We start from the raw sequence: 19,682 nt of genomic DNA, 5'->3' as shown, positions 1-19,682 counted from the left end.
TTTCAGTAGTCATACTAATGGATCTGGGCCAGTGGATCCACAGACCTGCCCATGTCCGGTCAGCAGGAGCTAGGGAACAGCAGGGGCCCTGGACCGGCGAGAGATCGGCATCATTAACACACCCTTCAGTTTCACATCATCTTCGCTCATACCACATGGGGCTTAATGGGCTGTTTGTGACATTAAGTGTGGTCGTAATCGAGAGACTGAAGCTGTGTGTGTGTCTTTAAAAGTGGGCGCTGACTGTGAACAGAGATTTACAGATTCAGCAGCAGCAGTCGGCCCTTCTGTTTCCTGCCACATCAATAAAAACACTACCTTCAGCTCTGCGCCTTCCAGCTCAGTTAATGACCAGATTTAATAATCCATTCTTCGTATACAGGCACGTAGCGGCCTGACTTATTTCTTCTCTTCGGTAGTTGTACTGACAGTTACAATATTAGGACGATGTGAAGAGAGCAAAACTATCCATTTAGGGGCAGACAAAAAGATAGCTGACATGGAAAGCAAAATATATTCTGCTCCATTTATCCTGGACAACTCAGTCAATAGCTTCCTACAATTATCTGCCAAAATTAGCAACCAGAAAAATGTAAATTGGACTGAAATCCAGAAACAAAAGCTGCTGAGTTGTGCTGTCAAATTGTGCTACATCAATAAAACGGGGGGGAAAAAAAGCCCACATTCATTTCCAAAGTCAAAGCCTCAGAAACTGACATCATTGCAGTTCAGTGCCTTATTTTTAACTCTGGAAAAAAATAAAAACATGTCATGTTCACAAATCCTCACAGAAACGTTGAAATAAATCACAGTTATTAAGTCAAGACGTTTTTAGAGTGGCTGTTACGAGAGCATTCCTCTCGTGGCGTAGCCTGAATTTGAACCTATGACTCCTGGTCTTTAAGGTCTCTCCCTTGACTTTGGGCACAGTATCTCTCCAATAACTGGATGCAGGCCCCAGATGAAAGCTACAGAAGATCCGGAACTGCCTGAATAATTCAGTACAGATAGGAGAGGAGAAAGTCACATCTGGCAAAGAAACAAACCATTTAATTCAACACAGACAGTTTAGATACAGTTCCTTTTTGACTAAGCTGATTATGCAGAAAAAAGTTATTAGTCAGAGGACTGTACACGTTTGGTTTTCATGTGCTTCAGTGTGCATGTTCGCACACCTAGAAAAACAAAATCAGACCTTTCGTACAATTAAGTGTACGAATTTCAAAGTTTCCTAAAAGCCTGCACAGATGTGTTTGAGTGTTGCATTCATGTGCATGATGAAAAAAAAAAAAAATTAAATTCACGTCATCCTTTCACAATAACCCTCATTTGTCTCAAGTTAGGACATTTCCACACAGAATATTTCAATTATTTTGATAGTCTGTACACCAGGACTTGAAAGCTGGTTTTCACAAACAAACAAAGGCCACAATATGAGCAGCCTGAAACCCTCCAACAGACAACAAAAGGCACAGATTTCCAGGAACGCAGGGGAGTTGCAGAGGCTGGACACTACTGTATAATCGCCTACAGCCTGATGTTTGGAGAAGAGTTTTATTGAAGGACATTGTTCTTTCATAAACAATACAGAGAGTACAAGTCTGAGAACGAGAGAGAGGCAGAACTCTGTAAACAGACAGAAATAGTTGGCGTTCCCATCAGGCTAAACAGGAAACCCAGCCAATTAGCTGTTTATTCAGAACTCGGTTTCAGAGGTCAGGGGTTGTAGAGCGAGCACTTCCTGGACAGTCATCAGACAGACGGAGCTGTGTCCGGTGAGGCAGGTGACAGCTGAGGCATATGAGTGCATCGCTTCATCATGGCAGTATACAAAGGTTAACAGAGCTTTACAAGCAAAGAAGATGAGTAGCTTCTTAATCATAGACGTCCAAGCTACTAGGAGGCCTAAACATCTGCCTCAGTACTACTGAAGCTTTACCATGCACAAAGATTTTCTTTCTCTACAACTGACAGATCAAATTTCAGATGAATTAATCTACTTTTTTAAGAGCAACAGGCTGCATCAGACATGGCACGGCAGTACTGTATGTTAACTCAGCCCAGACTCTGGATGGTATCGCAGCGCTGCATTTAGCATCTCTCATTCACTTAACCCTTTTCAGACCATAAGGGCCTCTGATAAATCAGATGGGCTAATTGAATCCATCTAATCTATGTAAGAAACCAGGGCCACATGTTAGGCTCCAGGATCCCACTTAACCATTTCATCTAATTCATTTACAAGAAGATCAAAATGCTGGGGCTCATAATAAAGGGGCCAGGTCAAACAGAAGCACAGACAGCAGCTTCTCTCGTGTAGCGTACACATATGTAATATGGTGGTTAAACAGGGTCAGTAAATGACAGTAAACTACAAAAAACACACATATATACTACTGCTTCACATCATGTTGCATGTTTTTATTGCTAAATAATCTGAAATGAAACAGAAAATCCATCAATCCATTCGTGCACTTAAGTAAGGTTAAACTAAAAGGATAAATTCATTTCAAGGTTGACAGTTACCCTTTGTTCAAGAAAAGCCATGCTGTGTCTTTGCGCAGTGCTGCAAAGGGAAAAGCTTGTGGCACCGTGTTTAAATCTCTTGTCAGGCTGCCACTGACCTTGAGACAACTGAAGTTAATCTGGAACAGTGAAGAGAAAATTGATATCTTTAGAAATTCTGGGGCACAATTATAATGAATCCTTGGTTCATGATGGAGTGTGAAAAAGTAAAACCCATGCAGAGAGTCTAGTAAACCACAGCAGCTCCTCCCTGCACCATGCCACTCACTTTGTTGTTTTGCTCAGTTTGTTTCCTAAACCCACAAAGCCTTTGAGGGCCACGCAGGGGAATGACAGCATGTCGCAAATCGTATTTGCTCACTGATTTACATCCTCACTTCCCACTGATTCTCCAACGGAAGGCTGTCTCTCACTAACACACTTCCTCAGGTCTGAGGAAAAGCCAGTGTGCATGTGTGTACCTGTGTGTATACTGTCAGTCAGAAGCTTCTTACAGCTGCTTCGGGTTTTGTGCCATTGCCAGCCAGTCACTTCGATGAGGAATTGTCTCTGTGGTGGAGCGGGGGAAGGCCTGCTCTGTGGTGTGCAGGACACAACACAGTCCTTTCAGTTTTCCAGATTGCAACCTGGTGCAGAGGGACGGAGAGGGGAAACACATCCTTCTAATTGCTGTCTGAACCACAGCTAGAATGTTACAAACGCCCAAACACAACAGGATGTGCTGTTTGAGGTTGATTACCACTGAAAGCTTGGTGTCAATACCTTTGCAGTCCTCATCCTTCCTCTCCGCTAGACTTAAAGCTGCTGTTTTCATAAGAGGGAAGAGTATACAGGAAATGCTCCATCCTGGTTTGGCACTTAGTCCAGGACATGAATGAGATTCATTTGAGTAAAAAACGCTGACTCCAATTGGCCCCTGTTGCCCTCCAAATATTTAGGCATGCCGGACTTAGACAGTAAGCTTTATGTAACTGCAAGCCTCTTGGGGAATAAGAATTCATCTGCAGGATTAACTGGTTGCTCTAATTATCTGTGTATTCCCACTTTACAATCTGTGAATACAGTGGTGAATACAGAGTATTTCTGTTGCATCACCACTAAAATATATCAAGCTGCCACAGTGTGACTGGATGTTGGTCACTGATGAAACAGCATGAATACATGAGTGCTGATTAGACATTCCACTTCCTGTCCCAGCCCAAGCATTGATCCAGTGGTCGAAGGCCAACAGAGACAGAGAGGCGCACGTTCAGAGTAATAAAGAGAGTCAAAACAACCCAACAGGCCACTGTGTAAACATCATTTAACTTTGGATAGGTCTCTTACCCTCGAGGACCACACGCGAGGTGAAAGACAAGAACCCTTGAACGAGATTGGTAACATGCCATAAATCCAGCCCTAATTCGGAGACCAATGGGAGCCGGATAATGAGAGTGATTTTCAATGAGAGTCTCAGTGCGTCATTATTGAATTAAGCCTGGTTTAATTAGCATGCTGACTTGATAATGCGCACGCTGGTCTGTGTCAGGGCAGCGCTTAAGTTCACATAAATAAATAAAAATAATTTTGCCTTGAGGGAATTTTCCTTGGAGGAAATTAAATTCTGCTGAAAATACGATTATCTACTTTTACTCTAACAGCACAACATTGTGTGAGCACTTTAATTTGGGTATGTTGCAGCTGGGAGAATTCTATACAAAACCATGGGTGTTTTGTTTTTTGTTTTTTTTTAACTACATTTTCCCTCTTTGCTTTCCATTTGACTAGCTTATGCTTGCCAAATTTGCATTTCAAGTATACTGGCAAACCAAGGAGACATGGCACCATTTCCCTTTATATACACATCACACATATGTGCACTCTGAGTAATAAGGACAGACGTAGTGGATCAACACAATATTGTGGTTGAACCAGAAGATGGATTAAAAAACTGTATTACTTAATTTGGCTGTTACCGCATTTTCTGAGGTTGCTTTTCTCCACCCAGATGTCAGGTCTAATAGATCACAACCCATTACAGAACTGCGCTACATCGCAGGGTATCCTCATAGACAAGACTGACCTCCATCTAGTACACTATTCACCTGTTTACACACAAATAGGCCTTTTGGCTTGTCATAGTGGGTAAATCACAAGTGTTACTAATAACATAAACAATGTCTCTGTTATGTTTGAATGTCCCATTTTATTTAACTCAAAGAGCTGTGTCATAGAGCTATCCAGTACTCGTCTCTGCAAATGCTATTTCTTGTTTTAATCTAGTCATACACTACCAGTCAAAAGTTTGGACACACTTTCTCATTCTCACTTTCACACTCAAATTGTCAATAAGCCAAAACCAAATACTAACACTGAAACTGGTGTACAATTTTATATAGCAAGTTTTTCACATTATTACTGTTTTTCAATATTATCTTTCTTTTGTCTTAAATTGTGTGTGTCCTGATTCATTATAGTCGTTTTTTCACTTATTTTAATTAGGTTCCTCTATCTGGCGACTTCGGTGTGCCATCTAAAGGCACAAAGTAACCTGTAGTTTAATTCAGATGGAAGATAACATGTTTTGAATAAAGTGTTCAATTTTGTCTCGCATGTCTGAGGTTTGGCCAGCCTAAATGTGGCTTTTTTGTTTTTATAGCTTTTGGAAAGTAAATTTTCATGTCTATAAATGTGTGTAAGAGGGCAATGGAAAAAAAATTAAAATGAAAAATTAAAGTGTCTGTTGGTCACCTGACCCCAACATAGTAAGCATGGGGCAGATCGTTTGATTATGTTTGGATTATAGATTTGCTACTGTGCTGATTGCACATTAAGTTCTCGTTATGATTGTTGATAGTTGGTATTTGTGTCGGGCTTTAAAAACCTGCACCAGTTGAAGCCAAGCCCAGGCTCTTGGTCTCTCTCCTGCTAATGGACACATTGCAGAGACAAGAAGAGAAAGGTTGAGGGAGGAGGAATATAAGAGCATAAGCAGAGGCATCTCTCAGACTGAAAGGTGACTGTGTCATCTTTGTCACAATAAGTACTTTAAAAGAGGCCTCCAGACTATTCAGTGTCTGGGTCCATCCAAATAGCTTAACCCTTTCATTGTTGAATGATAGTGAACCACCTAAGCCAGCAGTCCAGGAGCCTCTCGTACCCTGAGCCTGTTCTCAGAGAGTCACTGCACTGAATACAACACAGACTATATGCCCTTGAGCACAGCAAGCACTTTAGCAGCAAATGCATGTCACAATGTGAATGTGCCCATTGTGCCTGACCCACCAGAGGGCTTATAGCGGCCACCAGGGAACACTGCCAAGCTACGAGCCCCATTTACTGGCTGTCATGAAAAGGATCATCCATATAATTGCATGAAAAATATTTTGTGTGAAATCATTTTGTGAACCCTAATTGAGTAATTTAGTCATTAAACAGAGGAGGAGTGAGAGAGTGGCTCAGATTCTTTCCAAATGTGTTAAAGTGTAAAAAAATATATGCATTAGATGGTTTAGAGTAGGTACAGTAGGTATAGAAGCATTGCTTAGTTTCCTTATCATACTTTCCTGCCTCGAGGCTACAGTGTGCTCCTGCATTTGATATGTGCAACCACTTATTATAGAGTATACTGCATTGTGCTTGGCTTACCAAGCTGGGCCAGGGAGTAAGGCTTTGTGGTTTGTGGCTGTGTGTGCGTGTGTGTGCTTGTGTGTGTGCAGATTGAGACGCACTAGTGTGTGACCCATCAGATTTATTTATATGAAAAGTGTGTATGCTTAACTCAATTTGTGTATGTGTGTGTGTGTGTGTGTGCATAAGTGGCCCAAAAGCTGCAAGTCTAAAATTAAAATCTGGGTTTTTGAAATGTCTCTAATTAGAGAGGGGAGGATTGAAGCCTATTTTGAGAGCTGTGGCCATGCCCGCCCTTCCCATATGACAGGCAAACAGACTAACACACACACAACATACACACTGGAGAGGAAGGCCCCCCTCTTGGGGTTAGTCTCATTAGACAGTTAAACAAGTTTTGTTAACATGAAGCGTGTCGGTGAAATGTGTTGCTTGCACTGGCTACACACGGTTTAATACAGTCGGACAACCAGTGAACTTTCACAATGTAAACAAGAAGCTGCTATGAATATTAACAGCCTGGGATCATAAGTTGAAATACCACCGCCTTAGTTTAAAACTGCAGTAAATTATTGCAATATTTAGAGTCAAAGACAAGTCAAGAGAAACCGAAATGGAAAGTTTATGGCCACAGAGCCAGAACACAATAGTCAGTTTAATCACTGTCTAAAGTGTTTTTACACTTTTAATGAGGCAATTAAGTGAATTTAGCCTTTTGAGACAGTGAGTGGAATGTGGTGTATGCCTGGCTAACATTGTCTCATTGTTCTGTCTCTTAACAGCGTCTGTTTTCCGCTCCTGAGTAAAGACTGCTGGGAAATCAGGTTGCTTTTATTTAGACTTAGATAACATTTTCTGCCCCAGATAATCTCAGTGTCTTTAGAGGCATCTGTCAGAAGGTAGTATTTTTGTTGGGTTGTTTATCTTAGTGACCTATATGACAGATCAGCTGAAGGAAAACACATTCATGCTGTATCTTTAAACAGCAGTTTACTCCATCAGATTTTAATAAAAGCTTAATGTGTTATTTCACAGCTTGTTCTGTCCCTTTGATTGGGGCTGTAAACCAAGTTATATTGACCACAAGAGAAACTTATAAAATAAGTGATTTTGAATATCTTGTGGTTCCATGTGGTGTAACAGCATATTTACTATTAAAATAGTTTGGAGTGATAATTACAGAGAAATTATAAAAATGAATTGTTGTTGGTAGGTGTACATAAAACCAGATAGTTATGTATAAGTAGCCATAATCCATACTGATACATGAATAAAATTTGATGTGTGGGGTAAAAGAAGGTGATTATTGAGATTAGTTATTTCTCCCTTTAACCTCTGAAATCCCATAGCCAATGTAAAAATATATGTGTATGACTGACTTACTCTTTTTTTAATCATACAGATAAGAAATGTTTGTAAATTTAAAAAAGTTCCTGTATTAAGGTTTTCATCCTTTCTGGATGATCCTTCCGGTTTTTACAATTCACTATACTTCCAGGGCAGTAACCTGTCAAATAAATGGATTCAGCTGCACGTTCTTAATAACCTAATATCACTGGTTACTTAGTTTGTTTCTAGCTTCCTATAAAAAAAAATTCCAATAAGTCCATTAAAATGATGGGTTTAATGTAACTGCTTAACTGGGGGCTGCTGTTAGCTGAGACATTTTTGGACATTGCAGCTAAAAAGCCTGAAAAATGACGTATAACAATGTGACACAATTAGCTGCATTGCCATGCTAGTATTACAGCTTCCAAAGTAAACCAGACATTTGCCATTAGCGCTCTAAAGATCTGAACATTTGACGTAAAAATGTATTCATCACTCCCTCACCCTATATCTACTCTACATGTTATTGTAGGTGCATACATGGAGTAAGTCTGTAATCAAAAGCAATTAAAAAGTACTCAGATTACCCATAGATTACCACAGAAGCGCACAGACGACTACACTACTTTCATAGATTAGTTTTCAACAGTAAGCATATCACTCTAAGAGGTGGCACACACACACACACACACACACACACACACACTTGTATTTCAAAAGCTCCTTCCTTTCCTAAAATATCTTCACTCAATAGAATTACACAAAGATCCTCACAAAGATAGAAAGATAGAAGTACAAATACAGACACACACATGCACTGCAGCCACAGGCATTCCCACTATAGACGTCCATTATCTCCATCCGTATCCATGTGTTGTCGACCCAGAGCAGGAACTCTGGGGCCACTGTGGTCAGACACAGGGAGAGGGAAGTTAGCGCTGGCAAAGAAAAGTCAAACTCAGGCATTTTTGGAGTAAGATAAGAAGAGAGCAGCGTGAAAGGAAAAACTAAAATAATAAAAACCCACTTGGGGGTATAAGATTACTCTGACAACACATATCTATTTTTGCCAAGTCCTTATAGAGCAGCCTTTTACAAACAACAAACACAACAAGGTGATAAGTGATATGCACTGTACACATTCATCATCCGAACAGGCGGGTGACTACAGTACAGCACAGTACAGCATGGAGATGTTCCACTCCAGTGTCACCTGAGCCCACGAGACCAGAATAAAATCCAAGTCTTGTGTGGCATAGGCAGGTGCTGCAGCTGAGTAAAAAGCTCTGAGTATCCAGTGTCGGGCTTTTGTTTGCTTTTTTGATTTACTGTTTGACCACTGTCCCACCTAACATGTGTGGAGGAGAGCCTGCCACCCCTCCTTTCAACACCTTTCCCCACATAAATAAACCCAATCGCTGCAGGAATGCCTGGGGTGCAGCAGTCCGCCTGATATTGGAATTCTCTCTGCTGATAAGATGACCGAGATGTTTCAGCGACATACTCCCGTCTCAACACATACTGACTCACAGACCCAACATAAACCAACACATCTGCTGGCCCTTCGGTATCCGTCCACAGTTGGGCCGCAATTGAGAGACAAACAATCTGAGTCAGAAGATAAAATTGTGATTAAAGGCACATGGATTCATGTTGTAGCCAGTTGATGATACTGTTGAGGTGAGTTGGTTTTGAGAGCGCAGAGACACACGGGATTCTTCAGATTCAGTAAATCATAACAGACTGCATAATGGTTGACTAAATGGAACCACAGAAACCAAACTGTCCTCTGCATCAGAAGTGCCTGAGAAAAAAGGCACATTAAATCTCCCAACCCTTCCAGCGGAAGATCAGTTCATCAGTTTTTTTGGTTGTTGTTGTACTCAGGATGATTTCAGGCATCACTCTGTTGTTTGGGGATCCTGAATAGCCTCATCAACTGTGCTGGAGGAACAGTTTGATATTAATGTTTAATTTATAATTGGTTTAATCCAATACAAAAAACAAGGGGGAAAACATCCTCTCTACTGTGTTTCCCAATAGACTAAACTATTATTTCCAGAAAGTAACCCCAGTAAAGAACCCTATGGAAAACATGAAGTAATAAAAAATAATAAACTAGCAACAAGGCCTTTCTTCTTGTGTTACTGTTGATCTTTTCTTTATGTTTGAAGCTAATAAAATGCTTTATTGATGTGTTTTTTTTTAGCTTTTAATTGCCTTTCTCAGGATGACAGCACATACAGTAGCTGCTCAATAAGCCCGCAAAGTGCAAATTAAATCTCTGAAACGCTTAGATCGCATTCAAGTTTCAGAAATTTGAATTGACTTGCAACTTATACGTTTTTAAAAATAATTGAAGCTGTTCAAGATTTGAACTCATGACAAATACAACACCCAGAAACATTTAGGTTGACAGAAAGGTTTAATATTTAGGGAAATCTGCTCTCCACATGAAGCTACTACACACACAGTTTTTGCATAATGCTAAATGTAATGACTGATATAACCTGTTAACAGGTGAACTTAAGAAGAGCTGAGAAGCAAATTCAGCTTTGCACAGAGTAGGCTAACTGTCCCCCCTGTTTCCAGTCTTTATGCTAAGCTAAGCTAATTGGCTGCCTTTTTATCTAGAATACAGAAATGAGAGTGGTATCAATCTCCACATCCCTGATTATGACAACAAATAACCATTAAGAATAGCTTTAAAGATCAAGCTAAAAAAAAAAAGCTCCATAATTTGTTCAACAACAGCCTCTGCTGTATAAGCTGGAGCTGCTGATTTACAGTAGTGATCCATACTGATAAAAATATAGTTGGAATATTTTTATCTTAAAGCCCTTACTAGCAGCCAGCAGCAAGTGCAAACATGCCAGGAGCAACTGTCCTGCAGCTGCAGCTGTCCTGGGTGTCCTGGGTGTAGGGGCGTCAGACCAAGCACGGGCATGCTGAGCACCCACCCTGAGCATCTGTGCCCACTCATTCAGGCTGGCATCCAGTGAGCCAAAAGTCATCAGTCACTGACAACGATGACAGCAAAATGCACCATGGGAGGAGTACGGTTTGGGTAAAAGCCACAAGCTCCGAAGGACCAGCACATTCAAACATGGACTGCCAGTATGTGTTTGCTTCATTTGTCTGTTATCAATTAAAACAATAAAACAAACAACGCTGCCAACACACAGCGCTGAGAAGTGATTGCTTGGTGTGTTTCTGAGCTATAGTCTGAATTTCTATGATATGTATCCACCCACAGACACAGATTTTTTTCATCAGAAAATAACACACTCTTTCACACTCTTTCAGCAGACATGGCGCAATGCTTTGGAAGGGAAGCTATGCTATACCGAGGAACCCTGCCTCCTCCTCCCTCTCACCCCAGTGTCGAAGATCTGTTAGTCAGGGGCTGGGGAGTATTCAGTCTCCAGGGGCACATCCCTCTGAACCGCCTGCCAAGCTTCCCCTCTCCCTCCTCCATCCTCTCTCGTGCTCTGCTCTTTCTTTTGTTCCCCTCTTGGTTCCCTCTCCTCAGTTCTTCCACTCCTCCTGTTCAACTTTCTCCTTCGCTTCAATGTCTTTTCAGCTCCCGTCCTTTGCTCCTGCTTTCTCCCCAACAACTGCGCTTTTCGCTTTCACACCCTTATCTGTTTTCCCCTCTTTACCCTTTCGCTCTTCTTCGACTCCCAGTGATCCAGCTCCTTTGCAGCCGTGCATAATTAGGCCTAAACACAAGCCTGCGCAGGCTCACATCTGGAAGGAGTTTGGACATGGCAGTTTCCTACCAAGACGACTAAATATTTAGGTTGAGAGTTACTGCGTGTGGATGAACTCATGATAGAGGGGGTGGGTAGGGGAGAGAAATGGGGACCTGGAGATAGAGGAAAAAAAGAGGGAAAGTGGGGCAGACGACTGGAGCACATTGTGGAAGGCTGCAAACAGCCAAATGCATCATTAAACCTGTGATAAGTGTGAGTTTATAGAAATGGTGCAGTGTATAATCTGACAAGCAGCAGTGTAATCAAAGTTCAGAGAAGCAGTGATGAGCCAAAGGAGGAGGCGATAATATTGGAGCAACTGGTTGCTCCTTTATGGCTGGCAGAAACAACAAACAACAAACTAATAGCTTTAATAAACAAATCCCCATCGGGATTTCCCATGAGGCTGAGGGGCCTCAGCTGGAATGTTCACAGGGGCCAGCTGTTGTGCATTACACGTAGCAGCCAGCCCCGGAAGCCTTGGGCCTGGTGTCCTCCAGCCTTTGCCTGATCAGCATGGAGGCTGCCCCAGGAGAGACGGCAACAGGGCTGGCTGTCATGCTGTCCGATTGTGGGGAGGGACCAGGGTGTCGTAGGGCACGAAGAACGCTCCCCTGCTGCACGTGGGATACTGTCTGCAAGCCTCTGAGCGGACTGAGGAATGTCAGGAATAACACGAATATCAACACAACTTCTCACATTCCACATCTGGAGCTAATGTCACGAGCAACGATGGGAGCACGGGCACTTAAGGAACTCATCAAATCTTCAGGAAAATGAACTTTCCAGTTCACGAGAAATGTAAAGAAACTGGTGCAGTATGCGTGGAATTGTTTGCTCCTTGTACAGAAATGCATGAATGTGTCACAGAATGCTAAACATCTGTACAAAAACATCTCAACCAAAATTAGTAGGTGTGGGGATGGAAGATTATCTTTAATCACCTCGACCACTGCCACCCAAGCCATTTTTCCACTGGTTTTCAGCAATGTGTTCTCCAGATGTTTATTCTGCCTTTATTAAGCAAGAAACATAAGGCCCTATAAACGGACTGCTGGCTGGCTTCAGCCCTCCTGGGGCATAAATCCCCTTACTTTACCTCATATGCTCGCTGCAGTGGGGCAATTTTTTCTTTTTTCGTTTTTTTCTTTCCTGTGCCCATGTACAGCTAACATTTCTCCCACTGGGTCACAGTACAGACAGTAACATACTGTGGGAACAAGCAGTGCCTTCAGAAAGTCTGAGCAGCTGTGAAGAAAATGCTGCATTTTAACTGAGCAAAAACACCACCCAGAAATGTGTCGCTAATAGATTGGTGGCGCATCCATCATGAAAGATTGTGTGTTTTGGCTCATGATGTGGCCCTCTCAGGTCGTGTCCAAATCGACCCCACAAGTAACCGCTCCATAATTTTAAAAAACTAATCAAACTAAGTTGGCCCAGAACCAGTGCTGTCCAGTTCCCACCAAATGGTTCTGGTGTTGTCGGCTCTCACCAGAAGGACTTTGCGAGGGAAAGTGCTGTGGTATTAAAAGCTGGAGCCAACCCAGCGGTAAAGCACAGACTCTGATATAAAATGCTCAAAAATGTGTTTTCTGTTTATTCTAGTTCTGCAAGGCCAAGTCAGCTGGACCCTGTGCAGAGGGTGGTGGTGGAGAGAGCAAGCGTGAGATGAACTCAGAGAGCCTGCTTGGGTCAGAGTCAAATTTAAAGTGACAGAGTTGTGTCAAAGAGGCAGGGCCACGGTGATGGCTACAGTCAGCCTGCACTCTCACTGATCTTCTTAATGCTTTACAGAGAGGCGACGCTCTGCCCTGCACTACTGGTATAAACTAAATCAAGATGTAAACTTCTGACCTAACAAGCCTCGTTACAGCAGCAGGTCCTCAGTACAGTTAAAACTAAGGTCATGGGGTCACAGTAATGGCTGTGTGGGCCTGATGAGATAAGTGAAACTATAGTTCATTTGGAGGAGCTTTATGTGAATTACTCCATTAAAACTGAACCGTCACACTGGTTCCTGAGCCAATTATAATTGACTTACATTAAATAGAGCAGGATTAGTGAACACATGTTCATGCTCCAAATGATATTTAGAAAATATGAGAAGGCAAAGTGACTGCTGGTCTAGTGGACATGCATGACTCCATAATGTAAGGTCATAATGTTATCAGAGACACGAACTACAGCCCAGACACAGGCCACAACAGGATGCTTACAGCAACAATATATGATATGTCATGAGTTACTGTAAACTTGTCAGGCTGTTTTAACTCACAGAGTGACGGTCCGGTTGGGGAGCAGGTTGACGTCCGGAGGCTCAGTCAGCTCCTCCTTGCTGCAGCTGACCCTTCTCCCCACAGCTTGGACGCCGTGCGTTTTGGACCGCTCCTCTTTGCAGCTGCAGCCGCTGGTGGACCCGAGTAGACCGGGACAAGCCTGGGAGAGCCTCGGCTCGGAGGCGGACAGCAGGAGCAGCATCAGTACCAGACGTCCCTGCAGCAAAGGGATGCCAATGCCAGGCGCAAACATTGTCCTTTGGCTGGCTCTCACCTCAGCTGCACCCCCGCCTCCAGTCATCCCATATCTCCACCATGAAGCTTCCAGAGGGTGTAAGGAGGGCAAGAAAAATAAAAGGATCTTTCAGGTCTTGAATGAATGATTAACTCAGTAATGATCACACATCATCCGGTCATTTCAGAAACCTTCAGCACCGTTGATTTTCCAAGTGTCCCGTTATGTCATGGCAGCCCGGGCGCACAACTCCCTTTGGTCCAACTAGTTAATTAATCCAAGGGACGTCTGAGTCTCTCCAAACGTCGTCACCAGCTACAAACGGGCGTAGTATCCTGTCTGAAACAGTTAGTGGGCGTATTAATTACCATCAAATATTTACATCACTTTTTGGATACTTGGGAGTGCCCGTTACCTCCACATCTAAAACTTAATCCAGGACTTCATGAGATTCGCGACTGAGCAGCCACAGCCGGATCCGCTCTGTCATATATGTGAGGGGAAAAAAAAAGTGTATTCTCAAACTTCTGTCAGTTGTTTCGTTGCTCTTAAAAGTTTCCACTTTGCTTTTTCCGGAGTTTGTATCAAGCGCAATTTGTAATAAATTTGAACAGGAGGCAAAAACCATTAATTCGGACAAGAAGTTTCGGCTCCTGTGTAATTCCCAAAATCTAGCGGTTTTGCCTGCTTGTCTCTGTCACACTCAAACTCACTCAGCTACAGCCCCAAGTGCGCCCATTCTGTCTGCGTCTGCGCGCTGGTCCCCGCGGTCCTAGCGCATCCAGCCCAGCCAAAGGTTTCACATGGGATCAGTGGTAAAACACACCAGAACTGACGTTATATACCTTTATCTTCAGGACTCAGCATTTTGTGTAGTAATAGAGCTAAATGATATATAAAAATAGTAAACCAAACAAAAAATACACCGTTGCAATGACTTACTTTCTGACTGTCGCCCAGATTCTGTTAACTGAGCCATATTTGAGTTTTTTTTTTTTTTTTCATGTATCACACTGCAAGTGGAGTTCTGATATAATATCCATAATGTCATAAAGGGATTAAAAATGGTAGAGGTCAGTGCCAAACTGCTGTTGTTTTGCTGCTTTTTTGATTTGAATGAGCTATTTCCATGCAGGTTGTAGAAGACAGGAAAGTCTGGATTTGAATGTGTGCCTGCCATTGGACAACAAACTAAAGTTATGAATGAGTGCTGAAGGCCTCTTGTGTATTGCGTGTTTCAGCAGATCAAAGGCTTTTTCATTCAATCAAGCAGGAAGGAGAGGAAGTAAAGACTTTTATAGAAAGACCAGTAAATTCTATATTGTTACTGCAGCAAGAGTAATGGCAGCACAAAAGAGTCGGATGTTGAAAACGTAAGAGACTATCATACTGTTTGTTATGAGTTGTATCTCAGAGGCAATTATGTTAATATTCACTTAGAGACCACTGGCAACAGCGAACTACCCATAAAACATTGCAATAGATGGGTACTTTAATATGAGTTTTTATGTGACGATGGCCTCACTTACAGTGTTGCTGGTGCCATGGAACTGACCCCGGAGTGAAGCCCAGTTCAGAATCAAATTAGAGCGAGCCTGCTCTTTGCTTACCATATGTTGCTCATGTTTTCAAAAGAGATATATTTAGTCTAACAGATCTACTGCATGTTTACACTTAACCAGCAGAAAGCAACGGTTTCAATTTAGAGTCACTTTCAGAGAATATCCCCCAAAACTCAAATTTGTTGTTGAATAATATTTTTCAAATCAGACATTTTTCCCTGAAAGAATCACACACAATCCAAAAAATACGAAGTATCATAAACTTCCTCAAGGTCTCCTTTTCACGTTTTCCCCATGTGTATGGAGAGTTCCCACAATACATTAATGGATTTCTGTTTTAAAAATACTTTTTTGATATACGAGAGGCCCAGGAGGATGGAGACTGGTGATTCAAATCTGGAGAGTGTTTCCAAGTATGAGAAGGTGAAGCAGCAAAGCTTTTGAAAAGGGACTTTATGCAATTGGGTTTGACATGTATCCACTGACATTCCCAAACTGCAGGCACCTCAGTCATGCGAACATGCCCAGCAGTATAATGGCGTACTGTGCTTTGACCCACAGAGTGGACCCTGGGTTTGTTATTCCTGTGCATGATACTGTACAGTGGAGTGGGCTTGGAAAGCCAGCATGATTATTGAAAGAAAGCACAAGGAGTAGATGGGCGCCTGCTCAGGAACGAAACAGAGGGCTGTTTATCCAAGCAGTTAAATAAGGCTTCAAGTACAACACCCCCCTTCAACTCCACAAGGCCCAAATCTCTCTCATCTGGAGAGCACAGTTTCCATTTAAAATGTCACGTCCCAAACTGCACATTACATCAAATTGTACTTAATGGCATCCAGACAAACTTTAATGTTGTTCCAACATTTTCTCTCTACGCACCCCACAGCCCCCTCATCCTTATAGCCAAGCAAGCAATCTCTCCTTCACTCTATTCCACATCTGGAGTCCATTCCAGGTGGGGTATAGAGAAAGGGGAGAACATCAGGATGGAAAGGTGGAACGCAGAGAAGCTAGAGGCTCAAAAAGTAGAACTGAGATAATGTCTTGGAAAGATTCTTGCTGGAAGTAACACAAGGTTTTGAAACATATGACAGATAATGAGAGATGAAAGATACGATTCCTCTTGGCCATGTTGTATTTGTCCTCCAAAACAGGTTATAGCAGAAATATCTAAAAACAGTGGGGTTTTTGGCATAATCAGAAACGTGAACTGGACAAAGTGACTGCTGAGACTGAGGCACGGCTTGTGATACTGTTTCTACCCGTGGATAAACACAAGAAAACGTTCAGCCAGGGACGCAAATATCAGGCCATGTGTAGAGCCCTCAGTCATTCCCGAGGAGCCCATGACATCTAGTGGTGTAATGAGTAGCAGACTGAAGGCACACCCTCTCTGAGCTGCTGTCAGTCAGTACCCACACACTCCTGCAGTTATGGGCATTTTTTTTTTTTTTTATAAAAATGGTGCCTGTTAACAGGGTTATCAAATCATGTGGTGCCAAACGTTTCTTCATTAAATGCATTAGACAATCATCAGGAATTATTTGCAGCAGTAACAGCAGAATTGTTTATTCTATTAGCAGATCATTTACTGTCAATATTGCCACAAAACTTTTTGTATTATTTGGACATTATGTATTTATGTAAGATTCATATAAAATATTTGTAATACATTTTTGAAGGTAGCACTCAAGACGTAATTGGGTACAATCATACGTAATTTGTACACTTACCTACATTTTCCAAAGACAACTTGTGCTTTGTTTCTAGCATGCTGATATAAACTTATGTTTAAGTCAGCAGTGACTGAATTTACTCTAGTAACACCAAAAAGTCTTGAAACACATATGTCATCTCTCTTTTGCAACCCTTTTAAACAGAATTCAAACTGTAGTAATGCTGCCCCCTTCTGGTTAGCATAGTTAATTATTACTATGAAAAGTTTAAAAAAAAAAAAAAAAACTATATGGAAGAGTTGGACAACCCTGGGTGCTGTTTTGCTATGGTCAGCTTCACATTTCATATTAAGAACTCTCAAACTCTCAGTTATACTTCACTCTGCTTATCTGCTGCAATGTCTGTCGGATGTAACACCCTGTTGTACTTGTCGAACCTGTCTTCTTAGAACAGGGATCTGTCTGCTGTCAACTTTCAGAAGAACAACTGCTCAGTCAAAGAGAGAGGTGTCAGTCTTAGTACTATACGGAAAGGTGGTGAAACGAAAGGTGAACAGTGCACTTCCACACCAGTAATGCCAAAATAAATTCAGTACCAGTAGGACAGTTCCAGTGCTGCTTTCTCATACAGATACAGACAGGGCAGGTATCATCCGAAAGTCATCAAAGAGTAATAAGGTACAAAGACATTCTCACACAACACTTATAATTCCAACACAACATCACTAAAGAGACTTCAGATTGTGCGATTTTATTAAGTGTCAAAGGAAATGAAAACACAGCGTATCTCTGAGTACTGCTGTAAATGGAAAAGTGCAGTATCAGCATTAATTATTTTCCTATTAAATGTCCTGGAAACACATTATGCTTTACAGGTGGTCTATATTATGTAATATTGTTCAATCACAAAAACATCAAAAATATTTGTATATTGAATGACTATAGTCCCTCATAAGCAACCAAACAGCAAAAAAAGGTCAGGAAATATTTTTCTACTCAGAAATCTGCTTAAAAAACAGAAATACAGAAAAACCCAAGGGCTTTTGGCTTGACTAGCACAAAACTGAAATTCCTTTGTGTCTGTAACAACTTAGAGCCCCCTCCCTTTCCTCTTGCTCACGTGTGCGGCCACACACATACAGATGCAGGGAAGGCATGCAGAAGCGACCACACGTCTGCATGTGAAAGCACGCTCCCACACACACCCACACATAGCAGTCGGTGTACAGTACATTTTTTAAATGGCATGCAGCGCAGGTGAGATTTTGGTCCCTTTGTGTTAGCTGGAGAGTCCAATCATTATCCAGATCTGCAGAAGGCCAGGCCTGTCTAAAGTATTAGAGTTATGTAAATATGGCCTTGGTACAATGTGATGTGGCTTGAGTCCATGGCAGCTGTGTAACATTAGACCTAAGAATAACCTAAGGGAAGTGTGGAGGCTGGGCCATATGAAAAACTAATCCCCAAATTTCATTCAAAAAGAAAGGCAAGAAAGTGAATCAAAAATATTGCAAAATATGATTACATGTGATCAAAAAAAAAAAAGAATATGCTCTCTAAATTTGTCCACCTCTATGTCCCGTCCCAAGGTCTCTAACTCTGCCAGATGAGGCAAAGCTTCAAGAAGACAAGTGTCACTCTATGTCCAGAACAGGGCAGGTGTGGAGAGGCAGACTCATTGGCGAGGGGACACGGTGGTTTGAGGGGAACTAGCTGTGCCTTGGTACCTCTGTTTGGCATGCTTCTCACAGTACATCACATCTCCAACCCAAAAGTGCCCTCTCATCCTCAGGTTAAGACCGCAATCTGTGCAGGTGTAGCACTCTGGGTGGCGGAAGCGGTCATCTGTGATGCGCACAACCTGTGTGCTGTGGAAAGATGAACGCAGTCAGGGACCCGACAAACACTAGTCTGACAACAGGGTGAAATCACTCCCCTCATTTTCAAGGCAAATCAACTTGAGAGTCAGATTACAAAAAGAATAGCATTAAGTTTCATTTGGAGCTTGAAAAAAAAAAAAAAAAAAAAAAAAAAAGAAAAAAGAAATATTAGCATGTTCGTGTTACCTCATTTCCCTATAAAACAAATGCACTGCCATTTTATTTCAATGCCGTTTTGACACTATTTGGTCTGAATATTTGATCTGAGCCATATAACTCATATGGATATTGGGCATTGGATTTTAAAACTTAAAAAAAAAAATTGCCAAATTTTGCTTTAAATAAAATAAAACTGAGTAATAATACAATTATCAAGACTCAATATGACAATCAGAACTTTCAGAGACATTTTGAAATGAACACTTTCAATGTGATCAGTAATTACATGCATAGTCAATCTAAAGACCTGTTTAGACAACTTCCAGAAATGATCATCCTGGAAGCGTGCAGCTGTAGCAGACAGACTTACACAATGCTGGTGCCACACTTCTCACAGGTGTGCTGTTTGTTGACTCCTCCCACTGTTGTGCTTGGTTTTGGGGCGTTGGGTGAAAGATTCCCTGGGAAACGCCGAGCTGCCTCTGGAGTAAAACACAGGAAGAACAGTGCTGACAAGGTTGTTCTGACAGGCTTGTGTCTCTGTTCATCACAACACTCTTCACTGCCCTCAATCACTAGAGTTTATTTGTTTTTCCCACTAGTTCATCACCCAGGGGACATGCTCCATCAAAAGGCTTTCCACACATTGGTCATTATCATGTCATGAAA

General features: G+C 41.9%; 2 protein-coding genes across 3 annotated transcripts in view; both read right to left on the bottom strand.

Moving 5' to 3' along the window:
* adgra2 (adhesion G protein-coupled receptor A2) overlaps positions 1-14,471 on the bottom strand; it is a 33,715-nt gene extending 19,244 nt beyond the window's left edge. The window contains exons 1-2 of one of the 2 annotated variants that reach the window (XM_026321632.1): positions 14,149-14,471; positions 13,498-14,072 (exon numbers count right to left, since the gene is read on the bottom strand). In XM_026321632.1, coding sequence (XP_026177417.1) covers positions 13,498-13,799 — 302 coding nt within the window. In that variant the 5' untranslated portion in view covers positions 13,800-14,072; positions 14,149-14,471. Of the gene's footprint in view, positions 1-13,497 lie in introns of both variants that reach the window. The other variant, XM_026321631.1, reaches the window with a different exon arrangement.
* Positions 14,472-17,709: 3,238 nt separating this feature from the next.
* pdlim2 (PDZ and LIM domain 2 (mystique)) overlaps positions 17,710-19,682 on the bottom strand; it is a 31,654-nt gene continuing 29,681 nt past the window's right edge. The window contains exons 9-10 of the mRNA XM_026322332.1: positions 19,384-19,495; positions 17,710-18,842 (exon numbers count right to left, since the gene is read on the bottom strand). Of these exons, the coding sequence (XP_026178117.1) occupies positions 18,650-18,842; positions 19,384-19,495 (305 nt within the window). The 3' untranslated portion in view covers positions 17,710-18,649. The remainder of the gene's footprint in view (positions 18,843-19,383; positions 19,496-19,682) is intronic.

The sequence above is a fragment of the Mastacembelus armatus genome, chromosome 9 (genome assembly GCF_900324485.2).
Source record: "Mastacembelus armatus chromosome 9, fMasArm1.2, whole genome shotgun sequence".
Taxonomy (NCBI): Eukaryota; Metazoa; Chordata; class Actinopteri; order Synbranchiformes; family Mastacembelidae; genus Mastacembelus; species Mastacembelus armatus.
Note: the sequence above shows the minus strand (reverse complement) of the source record. Positions and strands in the feature narration are given on the sequence as shown.